At 50.7% G+C, this 23,271-nt stretch overlaps 3 protein-coding genes across 6 annotated transcripts in view; 1 reads left to right on the plus strand and 2 right to left on the minus strand.

Moving 5' to 3' along the window:
* sprtn (SprT-like N-terminal domain) overlaps nt 1-5,193 on the minus strand; it is a 17,691-nt gene extending 12,498 nt beyond the window's left edge. The window contains exons 1-2 of the mRNA XM_085996747.1: nt 4,844-5,193; nt 618-717 (exon numbers count right to left, since the gene is read on the minus strand). Of these exons, the coding sequence (XP_085852873.1) occupies nt 618-717; nt 4,844-5,109 (366 nt within the window). The 5' untranslated portion in view covers nt 5,110-5,193. The remainder of the gene's footprint in view (nt 1-617; nt 718-4,843) is intronic.
* The window catches only part of psen2 (presenilin 2), a 191,022-nt gene that overhangs the window by 124,360 nt on the left and 43,391 nt on the right, over nt 1-23,271 (minus strand). The window lies entirely within an intron of this gene.
* On the plus strand, nt 5,313-7,862 carry exoc8 (exocyst complex component 8). Its single transcript, XM_085996743.1, has one exon. The coding sequence runs from the start codon at nt 5,446-5,448 to the stop codon at nt 7,588-7,590; it is 2,145 nt and encodes a 714-aa protein (XP_085852869.1). The 5' UTR covers nt 5,313-5,445; the 3' UTR covers nt 7,591-7,862.

The following is a 23,271-nucleotide window of genomic DNA, read 5'->3' on the forward strand; positions in this document are numbered from 1 at the left end:
GTTTAGAAGAATGAGAGGTGATCTCATTGAAACATAAGATACAGGGTAGATGCGGAGAGGTTGTTTCCTGTGGCTGGAGAGTGGAGCACTAGGGGGTAGTGTCAGGATAAGGGGTCAGTGTCAGGATAAGGGGTCGGCCATTTAAGACCGAGATGAGGAGGAATTTCTTTGCTCAGTGGGTTGTGAAGTGTGTGCGTGTCTCCTTTTTTGTTAACTTTCTCACAAGCATCCTTACACCCAAGAATCCAAACTCGGAGGGGGTGCGGCGCAGATTCACCAGAATGATACCTGGACTAAAAGGGTTAAATTAGAGCGACAACCATGATCTAATTGAATGGCGGAATAGGCTCTAAGGGCCTCCAACTGTGTTCATTATACTGCTGACCCACAATTGCAGAAGCTGCCCAAACACATTTAGGCTCGAGGGGCATTGTGCCGACTCCTTTTCCTATTTATGTGTTAGAAAGGAGACTTTTACATCCCATCGGTCTATGCTGGATTTAAAAGCAGGTCCATGAGCGGGAAACAGAACAACCATCAGTCCCTGTAGCAGCAGCAGCAACTCTCTGTAGAACAAGATGCTGGAAAATGTGGCACCAACACTACTCAACACACACCTCAACCAAGTCTCGCCTGGGCCGTAGTTTCAGCAGAGGTTCACTGATGCGAATCGAGCACAGGCCTCCTCTCCCCTCATAGCAGCACACCCCTGCACATCTGCAACAAATCCACAATAGGTCAGCACCCGTTAATTCAGCACAGGAGACAGCACAAAGCAGCTATCGCATACGAAAGCAGATTTCAGATTTAACACTGGGGGGGGGGAGAAGGCGGGGGGGGGGAGAAGGCGGGGGGGGGGGAGAAGGCGGGGGGGGGGAGAAGGCGGGGGGGGGAGAAGGCGGGGGGGGGAGAAGGCGGGGGGGGGAGAAGGCGGGGGGGGGAGAAGGCGGGGGGGGGAGAAGGCGGGGGGGGGGGAAGGCGGGGGGGGGGGAAGGCGGGGGGGGGGAGAAGGCGGAGGCGGGGGGAGAAGGCGGGGGGGGAGAAGGCGGGGGGGGAGAAGGCGGGGGGGGAGAAGGCGGGGGGGGAGAAGGCGGGGGGGGAGAAGGCGGGGGGGGAGAAGGCGGGGGGGGAGAAGGCGGGGGGGGAGAAGGCGGGGGGGGAGAAGGCGGGGGGGGGGAGAAGGCGGGGGGGGGAGAAGGCGGGGGGGGGAGAAGGCGGGGGGGGGAGAAGGCGGGGGGGGGAGAAGGCGGGGGGGGGAGAAGGCGGGGGGGGGGAGAAGGCGGGGGGGGGAGAAGGCGGGGGGGGGAGAAGGCGGGGGGGGGAGAAGGCGGGGGGGGGAGAAGGCGGGGGGGGAGAAGGCGGGGGGGGAGAAGGCGGGGGGGGGAGAAGGCGGGGGGGGGAGAAGGCGGGGGGGGGGGAGAAGGCGGGGGGGGGAGAAGGCGGGGGGGGGAGAAGGCGGGGGGGGGGAGAAGGCGGGGGGGGGGGAGAAGGCGGGGGGGGGGAGAAGGCGGGGGGGGGGAGAAGGCGGGGGGGGAGAAGGCGGGGGGGGGAGAAGGCGGGGGGGGGAGAAGGCGGGGGGGGGAGAAGGCGGGGGGGGGGAGAAGGCGGGGGGGGGAGAAGGCGGGGGGGGGAGAAGGCGGGGGGGGAGAAGGCGGGGGGGGGAGAAGGCGGGGGGGGGAGAAGGCGGGGGGGGGAGAAGGCGGGGGGGGGAGAAGGCGGGGGGGGAGAAGGCGGGGGGGGGAGAAGGCGGGGGGGGAGAAGGCGGGGGGGGGAGAAGGCGGGGGGGGGAGAAGGCGGGGGGGGGAGAAGGCGGGGGGGGGAGAAGGCGGGGGGGGGGAGAAGGCGGGGGGGGGAGAAGGCGGGGGGGGGAGAAGGCGGGGGGGGAGAAGGCGGGGGGGGAGAAGGCGGGGGGGGGAGAAGGCGGGGGGGGAGAAGGCGGGGGGGGGAGAAGGCGGGGGGGGGAGAAGGCGGGGGGGGAGAAGGCGGGGGGGGAGAAGGCGGGGGGGGGAGAAGGCGGGGGGGGGGAGAAGGCGGGGGGGGGAGAAGGCGGGGGGGGAGAAGGCGGGGGGGGGAGAAGGCGGGGGGGGGGAGAAGGCGGGGGGGGGAGAAGGCGGGGGGGGGAGAAGGCGGGGGGGGGAGAAGGCGGGGGGGGGAGAAGGCGGGGGGGGGAGAAGGCGGGGGGGGGAGAAGGCGGGGGGGGGAGAAGGCGGGGGGGGAGAAGGCGGGGGGGGGAGAAGGCGGGGGGGGGAGAAGGCGGGGGGGGGAGAAGGCGGGGGGGGGAGAAGGCGGGGGGGGGAGAAGGCGGGGGGGGGAGAAGGCGGGGGGGGGAGAAGGCGGGGGGGGGGAGAAGGCGGGGGGGGGAGAAGGCGGGGGGGGGAGAAGGCGGGGGGGGGAGAAGGCGGGGGGGGGAGAAGGCGGGGGGGGGAGAAGGCGGGGGGGGGAGAAGGCGGGGGGGGGAGAAGGCGGGGGGGGGAGAAGGCGGGGGGGGGAGAAGGCGGGGGGGGGAGAAGGCGGGGGGGGGAGAAGGCGGGGGGGGGGAGAAGGCGGGGGGGGGAGAAGGCGGGGGGGGGGAGAAGGCGGGGGGGGGAGAAGGCGGGGGGGGGAGAAGGCGGGGGGGGGAGAAGGCGGGGGGGGGAGAAGGCGGGGGGGGGAGAAGGCGGGGGGGGGAGAAGGCGGGGGGGGGAGAAGGCGGGGGGGGGAGAAGGCGGGGGGGGGAGAAGGCGGGGGGGGGAGAAGGCGGGGGGGGGAGAAGGCGGGGGGGGGAGAAGGCGGGGGGGGGAGAAGGCGGGGGGGGGAGAAGGCGGGGGGGGGAGAAGGCGGGGGGGGGAGAAGGCGGGGGGGGGAGAAGGCGGGGGGGGGAGAAGGCGGGGGGGGGAGAAGGCGGGGGGGGGAGAAGGCGGGGGGGGGAGAAGGCGGGGGGGGAGAAGGCGGGGGGGGGAGAAGGCGGGGGGGGGAGAAGGCGGGGGGGGGAGAAGGCGGGGGGGGAGAAGGCGGGGGGGGAGAAGGCGGGGGGGGAGAAGGCGGGGGGGGGAGAAGGCGGGGGGGGAGAAGGCGGGGGGGGAGAAGGCGGGGGGGGGAGAAGGCGGGGGGGGGAGAAGGCGGGGGGGAGAAGGCGGGGGGGGGGAGAAGGCGTGGGGGGGAGAAGGCGGGGGGGGGAGAAGGCGGGGGGGGGAGAAGGCGGGGGGGGGAGAAGGCGGGGGGGGGAGAAGGCGGGGGGGGAGAAGGCGGGGGGGGAGAAGGCGGGGGGGGGAGAAGGCGGGGGGGGGAGAAGGCGGGGGGGGGAGAAGGCGGGGGGGGAGAAGGCGGGGGGGGAGAAGGCGGGGGGGGAGAAGGCGGGGGGGGGAGAAGGCGGGGGGGGGAGAAGGCGGGGGGAGAAGGCGGGGGGGGGGAGAAGGCGGGGGGGGGAGAAGGCGGGGGGGGGAGAAGGCGGGGGGGGGAGAAGGCGGGGGGGGGAGAAGGCGGGGGGGGGAGAAGGCGGTGGGGGGGGGGGGGGTAGGAGGAGGAAGACACAGCCTTCTCTTAATAAATCGACGCCGACTGTCCTTGATTAACCTGTGGTTTTCTTACTGAAGCTTTATCCTGTCCCTCAGAATTTTTTCCAATAATGTTCCCCACCGCCGAGGTTAAGCTGACTGGCCTCTAATTACTCAGTCTATCCCTTTCCCCCTTTTTAAGCAACGATACCACATTAGCAGTCCTCTGGCACCACGCCTGTAGCCAGTGTGGATTGCAAAATGGTCAGAGCCTCTGCTATTTCCTCCCTTGCTTCTCTTTAACAGCCTGGGATACATTCCAGCCTGGCGATTTATGTACTTTCAAGGATGCTAAACTTCTTATTACGTCCTCTCTCACTATGTTTATCTCATCTAATATTTCACTCCTCAACTACAATGTCTGCATCGTCCGTCTCTTTTGTGAAGACAGATGCAAAGTCTTCATTAAGAACCATACCCACGTCTTCAGTCTTCACACACAGGTTACCTATTTGGTCTCTAATAGGCCCTACTCTTTCCTTAGTTATCCTCTTGCTCTATGTATTTATATAACATCTTTGGGTTTTCCTTGATTTTACTTGCCAATATTTTTTCATGCCCACTCTTTGCTTTCCTAATTTCCTTTTTAATTTCACCCCTGCACTTTCTATACTCCGCTTGGCTTTCTGCAGTATTGAGCTCTCAGTGTCTGACAAAAGCTTCCCTTTTTTTCCTTATCCTACTCTGTATGCTCCTTGACATCCAGGGACTCTAGATTTGGGAGTCCCACCCTTTTTCTTAGTGGGAACATATTTGCTCTGAATCCTCACTATCTCCTTCAAGTAGCTGCTTCCAGTCCACTTTTGCAAAATCACATCTCAGCTGAGTAAAATTAGCTTTTCCCCAAATGGGAACTTTTACTCCTGGTCTACCTTTGTCCTCTTCTATAACTACACTAAATCTAACTGAATTATGATCACTATCACCAGTATGCTCTCCCACTGATACCCCTTCCACCTGCCCAGCTTCATCATTCTCTAAAACTAAGTCCAGAACCACCCCCTCTTGTTGGGCTTGTTACCTACTGGCTAAAAAAGGTTCTCCTGAATGCATTTTAAGAATTCTGTGCCCTCTATACCTTTCACACTGATTCTATCCCACTTGATATTAGGGTAGTTGAAATCCCCGACTATTACTGCCCTATTGTTTTTGCACTTCTGAGAGATTTGCCTCCAACCCCCTAGTAAATCTCCTCTGTACCCTCTCTAGTGCAATCACAGTCTTCCGGTAATGCGGGGACCTGAACGACGCGCAGTACAGCCTGCCTCAAGCCGGGCCGGGTCAGGCCCCGGCACCTCCCCACCACTCACAGCGTCATGCGCGGGCTCCAGCGCACCTCCACCCCGGCCAGCCGGCCCCAGAAGTAGCGCTCGTTGAAATGCAGGAAGAGGGCGCGCAGGTCGGGGTTCGGATCAATCAGCTCCCACGAGCCGTTTACCACCGAGAGCGCCTGGCCGTCGGCGGGCCCCGGGCTCTCGGCGGCAGTGGCAGCGTCCTCCCCCTCCCAGGCCGCCTGCAGCTGGAGCGCCAGCAGGAGATCACCCTCCATCGTCCGGCTCCAACTATCAACGGGCATGCGCAGCCCGCCTCACTGTTACATGATGGATGGAAGAGTGACTGATCCGACCAATGGGCGGACTGGAAAACATCGTCACTCGGCCAATCAAAAGCTGTCAAAGGGCCAGGGAAAAGGAAAAATCCGACCAATAGGCGGGTTAACAATCACCGTCGGCTGGCCAATCGGAAGCCGCGGACGAGGCAGTGCAGGATCCGACCAATGGGCGGGCGGCTGTCAGTTGGTGGTATAAGCGGAGGTGGACAGTTGATTGCAGTGCGCTGAGGCGAGGCCTTGGTCCGGGACGCTTTAAAATTCGAGGGCGGCCTATTAGTCCCACCCGTGCCCGGCGCTCAGATGGCGGCGGACGGGGCCTCCAAGCTCCGGCGCCAGCTGGAGGCGCCGCGCTTCGAGCCGGCCCTCTACGTCAAGCAGCTATCGCAGCAGTCGGACGGCGACCGCGACCTGCAGGAGCACCGGCACAAGATCCAGAGCCTGGCCGACGAGACGGCGCAGAACCTGAAGAAGAACGTCTACAAGAACTACCGGCAGTTCATCGAGACGGCGCGGGAGATCAGCTACCTGGAGAGCGAGATGTACCAGCTCAGCCACATCCTCACCGAGCAGAAGGGCATCATGGACGGCCTGACCCAGCTGCTGCTGGCGGCCGACAGGGAGCAGCTCCAGCAACAGCAGCAGGGCTCCCGCCACCTGCAGGCCTCCGCCTCCTCCACCAGCACCACCTCCTCCGAGGCTTTCCTCATCCTGCCCCGAGAGGCCGAGGAGCACAAGCAGCGCACCCTCACCACCCTGCTGGAGAAGGTGGAGGGCTGCCAGGACATCCTGCAGGCCCCCGGCCGCTACCTGGTCTACAACGGCGACCTGCTGGAGTGCGACGCCGAGAGCGCCGCCCAGGTGCAGCGGGTGCACGCCTTCCTCATGAACGACTGCCTGCTGGTGGCCGCCTGGCTGCCCAGCCGGCGCGGGGCCGTGCGCTACCGCTACGACGCCCTCTACCAGCTGGACAGCTTCGCCGTGGTCAACGTCAAGGACAACGGGCCCATGCGCGACATGTTCAAGATCCTCATGTTCCCCGACACGCGGGTCTTCCAGGCCGAGAACGCCAAGGTCAAGAAGGAGTGGCTGGAGATCCTGGACCAGACCAAGAAGAACAAGGCGCTGACCGAGCGCCTGGAGGTGGAAAAGGCCGAGGCCCTGCTGCTGGTGGCCGAGGAGGAGAAGACGACGCAGCAGCAGCCTCTGTCGCCCAAGGCCAACCCGTTCGAGGAGGAGCCGGACCCGGCCCTGGAGCTGGTGGACCTGAGTCTGGAGTGGATCCAAGAGCTGCCCGAGGACCTGGACGTCTGCATCGCCCAGCGGGACTTTGAAGGGGCCGTCGACCTGCTGGACAAGCTGTCCGACTACCTGAGCGGAGCGGCCGGCCAGCCCGGGGTGCGCCAGCTACGCAGCCGGGTGGAGCAGAGGGTCCGCCGGCTGACCGACGTGCTGGTCTACGAGCTGTCGCCCGGGCGCTCGCTGCGGGGGGGCCCGCGGGCCACCCGGCGCGCCGTGTCTCAGCTCATCCGGCTGGGCCAGTCGACCAAGGCCTGCGAGCTCTTCCTGAAGAACCGGGCGGCCGCCGTGCAGACGGCCATCCGGCAGCTGCGCATCGAGGGCGCCACCTTGCTCTACATCCACAAGCTCTGCAACATCTTCTTCACCGGCCTGCTGGACACGGCCAAGGAATTCGAGATGGATTTCGCCGGCGATAGCGGCTGCTACTCGGCCTTCGTGGTGTGGTCGCGCTCGGCCACCCGGCTCTTCGTCGACGCCTTCAGCAAGCAGGTGTTTGACAGCAAGGAGAGCCTGTCCACCACGGCCGAGTGCGTGGAGGTGGCCAAGGAGCACTGCAACAAGCTCAGCGAGATCGGCCTAGACCTCACCTTCACTCTCCAGGCCCTGCTGGTCAAGGACATCAAGGCCGCCCTCCACAGCTACAAGGGCATCATCATGGAAGCTACCAAGCACCGCAACTCTGAGGAGATGTGGCGAAAGATGAATCTGATGACGCCCGAGGCCTTGGCGAAGCTGAAGGAAGAGATGAAGGGCAGCGGCATCACCAATTTTGATCAGTACACGGGTGACGACTGCTGGGTCAACCTCAGCTACACCATCGTGGCCTTCACGAAGCAGCTGATGGCCTTCTTGGAGGAAGGGCTGAAGCTCTACTTCCCCGAACTGCACATGGTCCTTCTGGAGAGCCTCCGTGAGATCATCCTGGTGGCTGTGCAGCACGTCGACTACAGCCTGCGCTGCGAACAGGACCCGGAGAAGAAAGTTTTCATTCTCGAGAACGTTTCCTTCCTGTACGAGACTGTCCTCCCTGTGGTGGAGAGACGGTTCGAGGAAGGAGTTGGAACGCCGGCCAAACAGCTCCAGGATCTCCGCAATGGATCTCGGATCATTCGCGTCAACCCGGAAAGCACCAATTCGTTTGTGTAAACTCCTGAACCGTTTTGCAGATGAAACAGTTATTGCAGTCGTTCCCTGCACAGCTAAACATGTTTTTTATTAATTGCTTTAACAATAATATTGCATAAATACCCGTTTATGTGGGACCCATCATGAACTTACTGCCTTACCTTACATACAGCGTTAAGATTAATGTTTTCTTCGATGTCAGCTGCCATTTTCAATAGCACCTGCCCTGTACAGACTACTGTGTTTTTTGCGTCTGGTTATATTCCACTAGTAAAAGCAATTTGTGGCAATAATTGTATTTGCTTAAATCCAAACCTTTGTGCAAAAAAACTTGAATAGGTTATGGCGCACAAGGGGAATCTTTTGTAGTGCAATGATGAAGGAATCATCCGAAGACATAGGATCATAAATTGACACACTGCTTGTCCGATACCCAGTACTGGATGAGCAGAAATTTCCTCAGCTAAATATTGGGCAGGCCAAAGCCATTGTCTTCTGTCCCCCACCATAAACTCTGTTCCCAAGCCACTAACTCCATCCCATCTCCCTGGCAACTGAGACTAAACAGACTGTTCGCAACCTTGGTGTCGTATTTGACCCCAAGATGAGCTTCCGACCACAAATCCGCACCATCACTAAGACCGCCTATTTCCACCTCTAACATCGTCTGACTCCGCCACTGCCTCAGTTCATCTGTTCCTGAAACCCTCATCCATGCCTTTGTTACCTCTAGACTTGACTACTCCAACACACTCCTGGATGGCCTCCCATTTTCCACCCTCCGTAAACTTAAACTCACCCAAAACTCTGCCCATATCTTAACTCGCTCCAAGCCTCATTCACTTATCACCACTGTGCTCGCTGACCTACATTGGCTTCTGGTTAAGCAACACCTCGATTTTTAAAATTCTCATCCTTGTTTTCAAATCCCTCCATGGCCTTGTCCCTCCCTATTTCTGTAAACTCCTCCAGAACTACAACCCTCTGAGATCTATGCGCTCCTCCAATTCAGGTCTCTTGCGCATCCCTATTTTAATCGCTCCACCATTGGCAGCCGTGCCTTCTGTTGCCTAGGCCCTAAGCTCTGGAATTCCCTCCCTAAGCCTCTCCACTGTACCTCTCTTTCCTCCTTTTAAGACGCTCCTTAAAACCTACCTCTTTGACCAAGCTTTTGGTCATCTACCCTAATTTCTCCTATGTGGCTCGGTGTCAGATTTTGTTTGATAACGGTCCTGTGAAGCGCCTTGGGGCATTTTACTGCATTAAAGGCAAGTTGTTGTTGATCAGGTTCCACCTGTATATATCCTCCTGTTTAAATCCCTTCATGACCGTGTCCCTCTCTGTAACCTCCTCCAACCCTCCAAGAATTCTGCGTTCTTGTGCGCCCCCACTCCCTTTACCCCACCATTGGCTGCCGTGCTACCACTGTCTAGGCACTAGGCTAATCCTCTCCTCTATTTAAGACCCTCCTTAAAACCCATCTGTTTGACCAAGCTTTTAGTCAACCCTCCTAATAGCTGCTTCTTGGCCTTGATGTCCATTTTAGTCTGATTACGCTTCTGTGAAGCTCCTTGGGATGTTTTACTATGTTAAAGGTGCTATATAAATGCAAGTTGTTTAGAGTGTGTTTACAACTGAAGGGTCTGTGCAAGACTGTTTTGCACTAATGCTGCAGTCACAGTGTGAATTCACCCTAAAACAGTTTCTTTATCATTACATTACCAAAAAAAATTTTCCCAGTTGTGCCCCATAATCCTCTGACCAATGCTACAGTGGTAGCGTAAATACAGCTTGAAATCCAGAGTCTGTTCCCGACAGGATAAAGTGGGGAGACTCGCTGGAGGGTCGGACATTTACACTGGATTGACACTCCCGAAGGTCGTAGGTTCAAGTCCTGCTCCAGAAACTTGAGCGCATAATCTAGGCCATCACTCCAGTGCCGTAGTGAGGGGTTGCTGCACTATCGGAGGTGCCGTCGTTTGGATGAGATGTTAAACTGAGGCACCGTCTGGCCATTCAGGTGGATGTAAAAAAAAAAAAAAATCACCTGGTACTATTTCGGAGAAGGGCAAGGGAGTTATCCTGGCAAATATTTATCCCTCAAAACATCACTAAAACAGATTATCTGGTCATTATCACACTGCTGTTTGTGGGAGCTTGCTGTGCACAAATTTGGTGCCACGTTTCCTACATTACAATATAGTGACTCCACTTCAAAAGTACTTCACTGGCTGTAAAGCGCTTTGGGACGTCCTGAGGTCGTTCTTTTTTCTTTTTACACAAGTTTAGCGGTGGTACAAAGTGAAAACTGCTTTCCACTGATGGTGAACCAGTAGTGTGAATGTCCTCTAACTCTGACTGACTGTTCACCTTTGCACGATTGGTCTGCAGAAATGGTTAGGCTCCACTGAACCAAATTCAGACATACAGCTTTTAAGTGGTGTTTGATGTACTTTCACTTTGGTATTTACATAAAGGCCACTTTTCTGTAATCTGAGTTCAGATTTGGGGTGTTTATGTTTGTGGAAAAAGTGCTGGGACTTTGTGGCAGTTTATTATGGATTGTTCGGAGAGGTGAAAATCGGGAGAAGAATAATCAAATGTTCGGTGTAAAATGGAGGGGGGGTTGAAGTATAGTGCAGATGCAGAGTTAAGAAAAGTTGTGTGCAAAAGTTCAGTGTTCATTCTCGGTGTAGTGCGTATTGCACTAGTGCTGTTTGGCTGATCAGAAGGCCGGGCAGACAGAGATTGTTTTTGAGATGCCAACAGCATTTAAAATTCAAATCCAGAGGTTCTTGTTTTAAAGGTATGTTCAGAAAATAATGGAGCACTCCCAAAAAAAAAAAAAAAAAAAGGCTGGAAAATTGGGTGAAATTCATTATTTTTTAAAATCCTGGGGAAGTAAATGTTTTTCAGTTTAAAAACTAAAAAATGTGGAGTCCAAACTATATTTGAGTTTCAGAATCATGGAATGTTGCAGCATAGAAATAGGCCATTCGACCCTTTATAAATTTGCACTGGTGTTATTCTCCACATGAGCCACCTAGTCTAATCCCACAGTGCTCGCCACACCCTTCTTCAAGCAACTTTTAAAAGTGTTTACGGACTACCTCAACAATCTGGCAGAGAATTCCACGTTGTCACGATCCCCAGTGTAAAGGATTTTTTCTAATCTCTGGTTTTAATTGTTTTCTTTATTTCTGTATTTGTCTAATTGGTTGGTTCTGGCAATTGGATGTCAACTTGCAGCCCACTGAATAAGCAGGTGCAGGTTGCTGGGTTCTTTATCAGATGTGATGACTTGACAGAGCTGAGCTAACACCCATGTTTGTTTCCTTTTGAATGTGCTGACTATAGAAATATGTTCTTGCCCTTGAATTGAACGGCTGTGGTACGTAATGAAAGCTTTGTGCTTTCTTCGAGCCATTGTATGCTCAGTTAGCATATTGATGCGGATTCAGTGAGACCGTGACCTTCCACTTATGCAAGGTATACAGTTGCAATATTTTGACCACATTTCAAGTTCCACCTTGTTTAACTTTTCATACGACCTCTACTTCCTAGAATTTGGACATGATATTCAGGGTGTAACAATTTGACTATCTTCCACACTAGTGCTCACTGCCAAAGGCAGCTCCCATAGGAAGGCCTGTGCTGGTTATCAATCGAAACTTAACTTACTCTAGTGAATGGGATGTAGCATGTCTCAACTAACAATCGTATGATAGCAAAATACTACAGATGCTGGAAATCCGAAATAACAACAGAAAATGCTGGAAAAACTCAGCAGGGCAGGCAACATCCGTGGAGAGAAATTAGAGTGACGTTTCGGGTCTAACCCTTTTTCAAACTGGAAAGGAAATAAAATAGCTGAGCTTGAAAAGGGTTTGAAAAAGGGTTAGACCCGAAACGTCACTCTAATTTCTCTCCACGGATGTTGCCTGGCCTGCTGAGTTTTTCCAGCATTTTCTGTTATTTCAACTAACAATCTACTGGTTTATAGTCAGTAAATTGAGTTGAGGAACAGATTAGCCATGATCTAAGTAAATGGCAGAACACGCTTGAGTGCTGTTCCTATGTTTCTAGAAATAGCACAGCAAGCCCATTACTGCATTCTGATACAGGTCAACACCACACTGACAGACCATATATTTCAGGCTGCTCTATGAATCTTTTTATTACCAGAGAGAAACTGAAGTAAATTGAAACAATGAATGGAAATACATACAGTACTTTGTGTTTTTGGAGGTGGACCTAAAGAGGAAAGATCAGGTACTTTCTAAATGGTGAAAAGCTCGAATCAGTGGACGTCCAAAGGAGACTTGGGGGGTCCAGGTACACAGATCATTAAAATGGCATGAACAAGTACAGAAAATAATCAAAAAGACTAATGAAATAATGGCCTTTATATCTAGAGGACCAGAATACAAGGGGGTAGAAGTTAAACTGCAGCTATACAAAACCCTGATTAGACCACACCTGGAGTACTGTGAGCAGTTCTGGGCACCACACTTTAGGAAGGATATATTGGCCCTAGGGGGAGTGCAGCATAGGTTTACCAGAATGATACCCAGACGCCAAGGGTTAAATTACAAGGAGAGATTACACAAACTAGGGTTGTATTCCCTGGAATTTAGATGGTTATGGGGTGATTTAATCGAAGTTTTCAAGATATTAAAGGGAACAGATAGGGTAGATAGAACCTATTTCCGCTGGTTGGGGATTCTAGGACTAGGGGGCATAGTCTAACAATTAGAGCCAGACCTTTCAGGAGTGAAATTAGGAAACACTTCTACACACAAAGGGTGGTAGAAGTTTGGAACTCTTCTGCAAACTGCTATAGATGCTAGATCAATTGTTAATTATAACTGAGATTTATAGCTTTTTGTTGGCCAAATCCCTTAATACCTTTGGTTAACGACGGGTATGTGGAGTTAGGTCGCAGAACAGCCATCCACACACAAGACTACTGATCAAGATTTAAAAAAAATCACGGGATTGGGGGTAATATACTGGCATAGGTGGAAGATTGGCTATCTAACAGAAAACAAAGAGTTGGGATAAATTATTCGTTCTCGGGCTGGCAATCAGTAACTAGTGGTGTTCCGCAGGGGTCAGTGCTGGGACCCCAACTCTTTACAATTTATATTAACGATTTGGAGGAAGGGACCGAGTGCAACATATCCAAGTTTGCCGACGATACAAAGATGGGAGGGAAAGCAGTGAGTGAGGAGGACATAAAAAACCTGCAAAAGGACACAGGCTAAGTGAGTGGGCAGAGATTTGGCAGATGCAATATAATGTTGGAAAGTGTGAGGTTATGTACTTTGGCAGAAAAAATCAAAGAGCAAGTTATTATCTAAATGGAGAGAAACTGCAAAGTGCTACAGTACAAAGGGATCTGGGGGTCCTGGTGCATGAAACACAAAAAGTTAGTATGCAGGTGATCAGGAAGGCCAATGGAATCTTGGCTTTTATTGCAAGGGGGATGGAGTATAAAAACAGGGAAGTTTTGCTGCAGTTATACAGGGTATTGGTGAGGCCACACCTGGAATACTGCGTGCAGTTTTGGTTTCCATATTTAAGAAAAGATGTACTTGCTCTCGAGGTGGTTCAGAGAAGGTTCACTCGGTTGATTCCAGAGATGAGGGGGTTGACGTATGAGGAAAGGTTGAGTAGGTTGGGACTCATTGGAGTTCAGAAGAATGAGAGGCGATCTTATTGAAACATAAGATTGTGAGGGGGCTTGATCGGGTGGATGCGGTGAGGATGTTTCCACTGATGGGTGAGATTAGAACTAGGGGGCATAATCTTAGAATAAGGGGCTGCCCTTTCAAAACTGAGATGAGGAGAAACTTCTTCACTCAGAGGGTAGTAAATCTGTGGAATTTGCTACCCCAGAGAGCTGTGGAAGCTGCAACATTAAATAAATTTAAAATGGAGATAGACATTTTCCTAGCAGATAAGGGAATTAGGGGTTACGGGGAGAGGGCAGGGAAGTGGACGTGAGTCTAGATTCAGATCAGCCATGATCCTATTGAATGGCGGAGCAGGCCCGAGGGGCCGTATGGCCTACTCCTGCTCCTATTTCTTATGTTCTTATGATCTCATTGAATAGCAGAACAGGCTTGAGGAGATCAATTGCCTACTCCTGTTCCTATGACCCTATCAAATCATTGGGTTTTTTAGAATACTGTAAAATGAAGCAAAAATTGGCCCAGTAATTCCTGTCGGGGGCTTGCCGCGCGTGCAAGCCCCCGATGGGCGCTCACCCTGCGCGCCGACATCTGAAATCTGGCCCGCAGTGGATTTCCTGTCAGTGGCCCGGTTCTGATCCCGGCGCGCTGTGCTAACCTGACCCAGCGGCGCAGTTAGTGCGATGTGCCGGCTGGGATCAGGTGAGCACTGTTCAGCCAATCAGGGGAGGGGAAACTTCATTCATAAGTTTGATAGTAAAGACTGTCAAACTCATGAAAAGTACTGCACCCCAAAACACTACTTAAACTCTAAATAAAATTTTAAAAAGCATCCCAATAATTAAATTAACTATGAATAACTTTAAAAAACTATTTTAAACAATTAATCAAATTTTTGAAAAAAATAAATTTTTAAAAAATAGGGTCTAAAACTAAACTTACCTTACTGTAGATTCTTTAAAAATAATAAACCTGTGGGGGAAAAAAATTTTCTAAATTGTACTAAAAGACCACTTACCTGTAAAACTAAGTACTTACGTCTGTTTTTTCCACGCGTAAAAACCGGAGGCCTTTACACATGCGCAAATCTGTAAAAATACAGGAAATCCAAGTCGCACGCGCTGCCCGATACCGCGCATGCGTTCAGCCTCTTAACCCCTTGGGTCAGAGGACAGGAAATGCCGGTTTTCAGCGCATGCGCTGTGCATGCTGAAAACCGACAATTCCTCCTGGCACACGCGTGAGTACCCCGTCCTTACGCGTTGTGACAGGAATTACTGGGCCATTGATTCTAAGTGCCAAGGTGTCCTAGCTCTCCACTGACTTGGCTATGCCATTTCCTAGTGAACTGAAGGTATTGGGGCGCCAAAGCAGGTGTACCTGGTCTGGGCAGCTTCTCACAGCTCAGAACAACCTCACTGAGCAAATTCCTTTGAAGAAATCGCAAATGCTTTCTCAACACTGTGTAAATAATTTTTACCAGTCAATGATATACCTAGTATTGTCTGCCTAGCTCATTTGTTAGGATTCTTGCTTCTCAGCCAGAAGGTTGTGGGGCCTCACTCCAGTGTTTCAACACAAAATCTGGTCTGACAATTCATTGCAGTACAGAGGGAGTGCTGCACAGTCGGAGATGCCGTATTTTGGATGCAGCGTTGAACCTGTGAGTGCAGGTGGACGTTAAAGTACCCATGGCATTATCTGAAGAGCAGGGAGTTCTCTGGTGTTCTGCCCAACATTCCTCCCTCAACCGAAAACATTATGGGACTTTGTTGCTGCACTTACCTACATAATAGCAGAGACTGCACTTGCATTGTAATCCATTGGTTGTAAAGTACTTGGGTGTCATGAGTACGTGTTGTGCCTGTTGGATGGGTGCAAAGCATACCAATTTGGCAGGCCTGCACCCAATCTACATAGGCTTTGGTCCCACTGCTAAATTCATGGGGCCGTTTGCCTGTTTCCACTCTTCACCAAGTCCGCCTACTTCTACCTCTAACATCACCTGACTCCATCCCTGCCTCAGCCCATCTGCTGCTGAAACCCTCCTCCATGCCTTTGTTACCTCTAGACTTGACTATTCCAATGCTCCTGGCCAGCCTCCCATCTTCCACCCTACACAAACTTAAGCTCATCCAAAACTCTGTTGCCCATATCCTAACTTGCACCAAGTCTCATTCACCCTTCGCTGACCTACATTGGCTCCCAGTCCAGCAACATCTCCCTTTTAAAATTCTCAACCTTGTTCTCAAATCCCTCCACAGCCTCACCTCTCCCTGTCTCTTATCACCTCCTCCAGCCCTACAACCCTCTGAGATCTCTGCGCTCCGCTAATTCTGGCCTCTTGCACTTCCCTGATTTCCATCGCTCCACCATTGGTAGCCTTTCCTTCAGCTGCCTAGTCCCTAAGCTCTGGAATTCCCTCCCTAAACACCTCTATCTCTCGCTCCTGCTTTAAGATGCCCCTTAAAACCTACCTCTCTAACCAAGCTTGTGGCTAAGTGTCCAGTTTTGTTTGATAACGCTCCTGTGAAGCACCTTGGGATATTTTACTACGTTAAAGGCGCTATATAAATGCAAATTGTTGAAGGACCTCATCCAGAAATTAGTCGTCGATGAGCCGGACCGGCATTGGGGCTGCCCCTGCTCTGGATTCTTCAGCAGCTGCCAACTAAAAGCAAGTTAATTCTTTTTAAAGCATATTCCTTTGAACCAGGAGTAGCAAGAGTGGGACTTACCTGTGGAAGCGCAATCAGCGCCAGCAGTCCACGCCGAATATGTTGATGAGACACGAGGACCTATTTCCATCAATCCTCGGCCCCCTTGGTTCAGGCACGGGCTAGATGTGCAACATTGAGTTTGGGCCCGAAAACAGACCCAAACCAAAATCTACCCCAATAAGGCACCATATATATAAAAATGTGAGAGTTCTTTAGATAGGTGTGAACTGCTCACTTTTGACACCTAGATAGTAGTTGAATCATAGAATAGTACAGCACAGAAGGTGGTTATTCGGCCCATCGAGTCTGCGCTGGCTCTTTCAAAGAGCAATCCAGTTAGTGCCACTCCCCACTCTCCCCAGAGTCCTGCAATTGTTTCTCCTCCAAGTGTTTAGGGATCCTGGGCTTTATAAATAGAAGCATAGAGTACAAAAGCCAGGAAGTTTTGCTAAACCTATATAAAACACTAGTTCATCCCCAGCTGGAGTATTGTGTCCAATTCTGGGCACCACATTTTAGGAAGGACATGAAGGCTTTGAAGACATTTACTAGAATGGTTCCAGGGATGAGGGATTACAGTTATGTGGATAGACTGGATAAGCTGGGGTTGTTCTCCTTGGAGCAGAGAAGGCTAAGAGGAGATTTGATAGGGGTGTTTAAAATCATGAAGGGTTTAGATAGAGTAAAGAAAGAGAAACATTCCAATAGCCGAAAGGTCGATAACCAGAGGGCACAGATTGAAGGTGATTGGCAAAAGAACCAGAGGCGACGTGAGGAAAAACTTTTTTATGCAACGAGTCTTCTATCACTTGACAGGCAACTGTGTGCAACTACAGTACTGCATCAGTACAACATATGTGTTTTCAGCTTTTCTTTGGTATTCTGGGAACAACAGGTGAATCGGATGAGTCTTGCTCCTGGATAAATGGTAGGAAATCTTTAACGTCTCGCCCCAAAAGCTGCATCTCATGAACTATCTGAGACTCAGAATTCAGTGCATTTCCAAACATCTAGTTCTGCCTCAATGGGCTAGGACTGACCGTTGAAACATTCCAATGTCTTGCATCTTACATTTCCTTTGAAGATATAGGGGCTGTCGATCAAGAGTGACAATAGGAACAATCAGACATTTGGAACATTTGACGTAATAACATAAAAATTATCCCATGGAATGGCAATGAGAAGTTGAATACGCATTGTCTGGGATTTAAGCTCCTGTCCCTATAGGATACAATTCAATTCGCACTGAATCTCAACTAATTCCGGATTGTAAGCAATTTGCTTGCAGCCTTCATTCTATTTACAATCTACATTAATGACTTGGATGAAGGGACCGAGTGTAATGTAGGCAAGTTTGCGGATGATACAAAGATGGGTGGGAAAGCAAGTTGTGTAGAGGACTCAAAGAATCTGCAAAGGGGTATAGACAGGCTAAGTGAGTGGGCAAACATTTGGCAGATGGAGTCTGAGGTTATCCACTTTGGCAGGAAAAATAAAAAAGCAAATTATTATTTAAATGGAGAGATTACAAAATGTTACAGTTCAGAGGGACCTGGGGGTCCTTGTGCATGAAACACAAAGTTACCATTGTAAGATTTGCAAAATTCCCACATTTCCCCCAAGGTTATTAATAAAGGGACCCTATGGACAATTAAAAAGGGTACCCAAAAGATGGTGCCTGCACCTAGTGACCAAAAGCCTGTAAAATTTTAAAAGCTTGGACTCTGCAGTACAGAACAAGCTGTTTTGGGAAATCAAAACTTAAAATGCATTTCTGTGAAAAAGAACTTTTGTGTTTGAAAACCTAGACAGTTAAGCAAACACTGAACATAAGAACATAAGAAATAGGAGCAGGAGTAGGCCACACGGCCCCTCGGGCCTGCTCCGCCATTCAATAGGATCATGGCTGATCTGAATCTAGACTCACGTCCACTTCCCTGCCCTCTCCCCGTAACCCCTAATTCCCTTATCTGCTAGGAAAATGTCTATCTCCATTTTAAATTTATTTAATGTTGCAGCTTCTACGGCTCTCTGGGGTAGCAAATTCCATAGATTTACTACCCTCTGAGTGAAGAAGTTTCTCCTCATCTCAGTTTTGAAAGGGCAGCCCCTTATTCTAAGATTACGCCCCCTAGTTCTAGTCTCACCCATCAGTGGAAACATCCTCACCGCATCCACCCGATCAAGCCCCCTCACAATCTTATATGTTTCGATAAGATCGCCTCTCATTCTTCTGAACTCCAATGAGTAGAGTCCCAACCTACTCAACCTTTCCTCATACGTCAACCCCCTCATCTCTGGAATCAACCGAGTGAACCTTCTCTGAACCACCTCGAGAGCAAGTATATCTTTTCTTAAATATGGAAACCAAAACTGCACGCAGTATTCCAGGTGTGGCCTCACCAATACCCTGTATAACTGCAGCAAGGCTTCCCTGTTTTTATACTCCATCCCCCTTGCAATAAAAGCCAAGATTCCATTGGCCTTCCTGATCACCTGCTGCACCTGCATACTAACTTTTTGTGTTTCATGCACCAGGACCCCCAGATCCCTTTGTACTGTAGCACTTTGCAGTTTCTCTCCATTTAGATAATAAATTGCTCTTTGATTTTTTCTGCCAAAGTGCATAACCTCACACTTTCCAACATTATATTGCATCTGCCAAATCTCTGCCCACTCACTTAGCCTGTCTGTGTCCTTTTGCAGGTTTTTTATGTCCTCCTCACTCACTGCTTTCCCTCCCATCTTTGTATCATCGGCAAACTTGGATATGTTGCACTCGGTCCCTTCCTCCAAATCGTTAATATAGATTGTAAAGAGTTGGGGTCCCAGCACTGACCCCTGCGGAACACCACTAGTTACTGATTGCCAGCCCGAGAACGAATAATTTATCCCAACTCTTTGTTTTCTGTTAGATAGCCAATCTTCCACCCATGCCAGTATATTACCCCCAATCCCGTGATTTTTTATCTTGATCAGTAATCTTTTGTGTGGAACCTTGTCAAATGCCTTTTGGAAGTCCAAATACACTACATCCACTGGTTCCCCTTTATCCACCCTGTATGTTACATCCTCAAAGAATTCGAGCAAATTTGTCAAACATGACTTCCCCTTCGTAAGACCATGCTGACTCTGTCCTATTAAATTATGTTTATCCAAATGCTCTGTTACTGTTTCCTTAATAATGGACTCCCAACATTTTGCCAACCACAGATGTTAGGCTAACTGGTCTACTTCCCTTCTTAAATAAGGGTGTTACATTAGCAGTTTTCCAATCTGCCGGGACCTTTCCTGAGTCCAGGGAGTTCTGGAAAATGATCACCAATGCATCCACAATCCCTACCGCCACTTCTCTCAAGACCCTAGGATGTAGGCCATCAGGTCCGGGGGATTTATCCGCCTTAAGTCCCATTATTTTACTGAGTACCATCTCCTTAGTGATTTTAATCGTGTTTAGCTCCCCCCCCCCCCCCCATTGCCCCCTGTTTGTCCAGTGTTGGGATATTTTTAGTGTCCTCTACTGTAAAGACTGATACAAAATATTTGTTCAGCGTCTTTGCCATCTCCATGTTCCCCACCACTAGTTTCCCGGTCCCATCCTCTAAGGGACCAACGTTCACTTTAGCCACCCTTTTTCTTATTATATAGTTGTAGAAACTTTTGCTATCTGTTTTTATATTTTTTGCTAGTTTACTTTCGTAATCTATCTTCCCTTTCTTAATTAATCTTTTAGTTATTGTTTGCTGGCTTTTAAATGCTTCCCAATCTTCTATCCTCCCACTAGATTTGGCTACTTTATATGCCCTTGTTTTCAGTCGAATACTATCCTTTATTACTTTACTAAGCCACGGATGGCTGTCTTTTCTTTTACTCCCCTTTTTCCTCAGTGGAATATATTTATCTTGAAAGATGTGAAATATCTCCTTGAACATAGACCACTGCTCTTGTACCGTCTTACACTTTAATCTGTTTTCCCAGTCCACTTTAGTCAATTCTACTCTCATACCTTCATAGTCTCCTTTATTTAAGCTTAGTACGCTGGTTTGAGATCCAACTCTCTCACCCTCAAACTGAATTTGGAATTCAACCATATTATGGTCACTCATTCCAAGGGGATCCTTTATTAGGACATTTTTTATTAATCCTGTCTCATTGCACAGGACCAGATCTAAGATTGCCTGCCCCCTGGTTGGTTCAGTTACATACTGCTCAAGGAACCCGTCCCTAATACACTCTATGAACTCTTCCTCAATGCTGCGATGCCCAATTTGATTAGTCCAGTCAATATGAAAGTTAAAATCCCCCATGATTATAGCTGTTCCCTTATTACAAGCCCCAACTATTTCCTGATTTATGCACTGACCAACAGAGTTGCAACTGTTAGGAGGCCTATAGACTATGCCCACGAGTGACTTTTTCCCCTTATTATTCCTTATCTCCACCCAAACTGTTTCACTATCCTGATCCTTTGACCCAATATCATTTCTGACTATTGCAGTGATTCCATCCTTGATTAACATAGCAACCCCACTTCCCTTTCCTTCCTGTCTGTCCTTCCTAATTGTCAAATATCCTTGTATGTTTAGTTCCCAGTCATGATTATCTTGCAGCTATGTTTCCGTAATGGCCACCAGATCATACCCATGTGTAGTTATTTGTACTGTCAACTCGTCAATTTTGTTACGAATGCTGCGTGCATTCAGATAAAGTACTTTCAAATATGTTTTCTGACAATTTATTCCTGCTTTTACCCCTTTTACTACTTTACCTTTATCATTATACATTCTGTCCCTTCCTGACACGCTCTGGTTTTTAATTCCCCCACTGCTACCTTGCTCTATCGCCTTCTCCGCTGTCATTTTTATTTTTCGCTCTCTTAAAACCTCCCCCCCACTAATTAGTTTAAAGCCCTCTCTACAGCCCTAGTTATTCGATTCGCCAGGATTCTAGTCCCAGCACTGGCCAAGTGAAGTCCGTCCCAACGGAGCAGCTCTCTCCTGTCCCAGTACTGATGCCAGTGTCCCAGGAAGCAAAACCCATTTCTCCCACACCAGTCTTTGAGCCACGCATTTAACTCTCTAATTTTATTTACCCTAGCCAAATTTGCACGTGGCTCAGGTAGTAATCCAGAGATTATTACCCTTGTGGTTCTGCTTTTTAATTTGGCCCCTAACTGCTCAAACATCCTCAGCAGAACCTCCTTCCTTGTCCTATCTATGTCGTTGGTACCAACATGGACCACGACAACTGGATCCTCCCCCTCCCACTCCAAGTTTCTCTCCAGTCCAGAGGAGATGTCCTTAACCCTGGCACCGGGCAGGCAACACAGCCTTCGGGACTCTCGCTCTCAGCTGCAAAGAACTCTATCTATCCCCCTAACAATACTATCCCCTACCACTACAACATTTCTTTTAACTCCCCCCACTTGAATGGCCCCCCGCTCTACGGTGCTGTGGCCAGGTTGCTCATCCTCCCCGCAGCCCCTGTTCCCATCCTCACAGGGAGTAAGAGCCTCAAACCTGTTGGACAAGAGCAAGGGCTGCGGCTCCTCCAACACTACCTCCTGGATCCCCGTACCTGCCTCACTTCTAGTCACACCATCCTGACCCTGGCCACGGACTACATCTGAATTAATTAATCTAATTGGTGTGACTACCTCCTGATACACAGAGTCCAGGTAACTCTCCCCCTCCCTGATGTGTCTCAGTGTTTGAAGCTCGGACTCCAGCTCTTCAACACGGAGCTGGAATTCCTCGAGCAGCCAACACTTACTGCAAATGTGATCACCGTGAGCATCAATGGTGTTCACCAGCTCCCACATATTGCAGCAGCAACACATCACCTGATCTCCCATTCTACGTAATTAATTAAATTTATTAATATTATTTTTAAATACCCTCTGCCGCGATTCTAGATGATGAATATCGCACCTTAGAAACTATAAACCAGAGTTTAAGCTTAAAAAAGAGAGAAATACTTACCAACCAATCACTTACCCGCTTTCTGGTGACGTCACACTTGGATTACTTTTTACCTCTCTCCTTCCCTCCGAGTTCGGAGACTGGTACGCCTTACCTGGTCTCTGGGGCCTTTTATAGCCCCACTCTGCCGCTCGAGATTCCCGCCAACGCTGTGAGGCCTTACCTGGTCTCTGGGGCCTTTTATAGCCCCGCTCTGCCGCTCGAGATTCCCACCGATGCTGTGAGGCCTTACCTGGTCTCTGGGACCTTTTATAGCCCCGCTCTGCCGCTCGAGATTCCCACCGATGCTGTGAGGCCTTACCTGGTCTCTGGGGCCTTTTATAGCCCCGCTCTGCCGCTCGAGATTCCCGCCGATGAATATGCATTTCGCCAGATTGGAGCAGATCAACCCAGTTAAGCCTAAGCGCAAGGCCATTAGTTTGTCCGCATAAATAATCAGAAACAGCTTAGGGAAGTGACCAAGGCTGCACAGGCCGATTAAAATGCATTAATGACAATACAGCCCAGACATCAGGCCATTAGGTGCGATAAACGGCCACCTAAAAACAGTTAGTTTAGATTGCTATAATCATTTAAAACAGCCCGCCAAAAGTGATAAGGATAAGGGGATTGTTAATGTCGTTTGTTTTCTCTCGATGTGCCGTGTGTTCCCCATTCCCTGTATAAGTACAGTTATTTTGTTTATGCCTGTAATTGTTTACCAGTAATTTCTCATAAGACTGTGTTTTATCTCTGTTCAATAAAATCTTGGTTTTCTTACACCAAACCACTTGTCTACTCGAGTTTTCTGTATCGCCGCCTGCACCTAAGTCCGGTGTCTAGAACCCAGGGGCGTGGGAGTGATTCGAACCGCTCACCAACAGTCAGGGGCATAACTGACTGGGCGCACGCGACGCGCCACCCGCCACCCCCTACAGCATGCAGGTACAGCAAGTAATCAAAAAGGCAAATGGAATGTTGGCCTTTATTTGAAAAGGGTTGGAGTATAAAAGCAGGGAAGTCCTGCTGCAACTGTACAGGGTATTGGTGAGACCACACCTCGAGTACTGCGTACAGTTTTGGTCTCATTTAAGGAAGAAGCAGTTCAGAGACGATTCACATGGTTAATTCCAGAAATGAGGGGGTTGACTTATGAGGAAAGGTTGAGCAGGCTGGGCCTATATTCTTTGGAATTTAGAAGAATGAGAGGTGATCTTATTGAAACATATAAGATACTGAGGGGGCTCGACAAGGTAGATGCAGAGAGGGTGTTTCCCTTCGTGGGGAAATTGGAACTCAGGGGCACAGTTTTAGAATAAAGGGTCA

Source organism: Somniosus microcephalus, chromosome 9, assembly GCF_052327205.1.
Source record: "Somniosus microcephalus isolate GS21.2 chromosome 9, FLI_Smic_1.0, whole genome shotgun sequence".
In the NCBI taxonomy this organism is placed as follows: domain Eukaryota; kingdom Metazoa; phylum Chordata; class Chondrichthyes; order Squaliformes; family Somniosidae; genus Somniosus; species Somniosus microcephalus.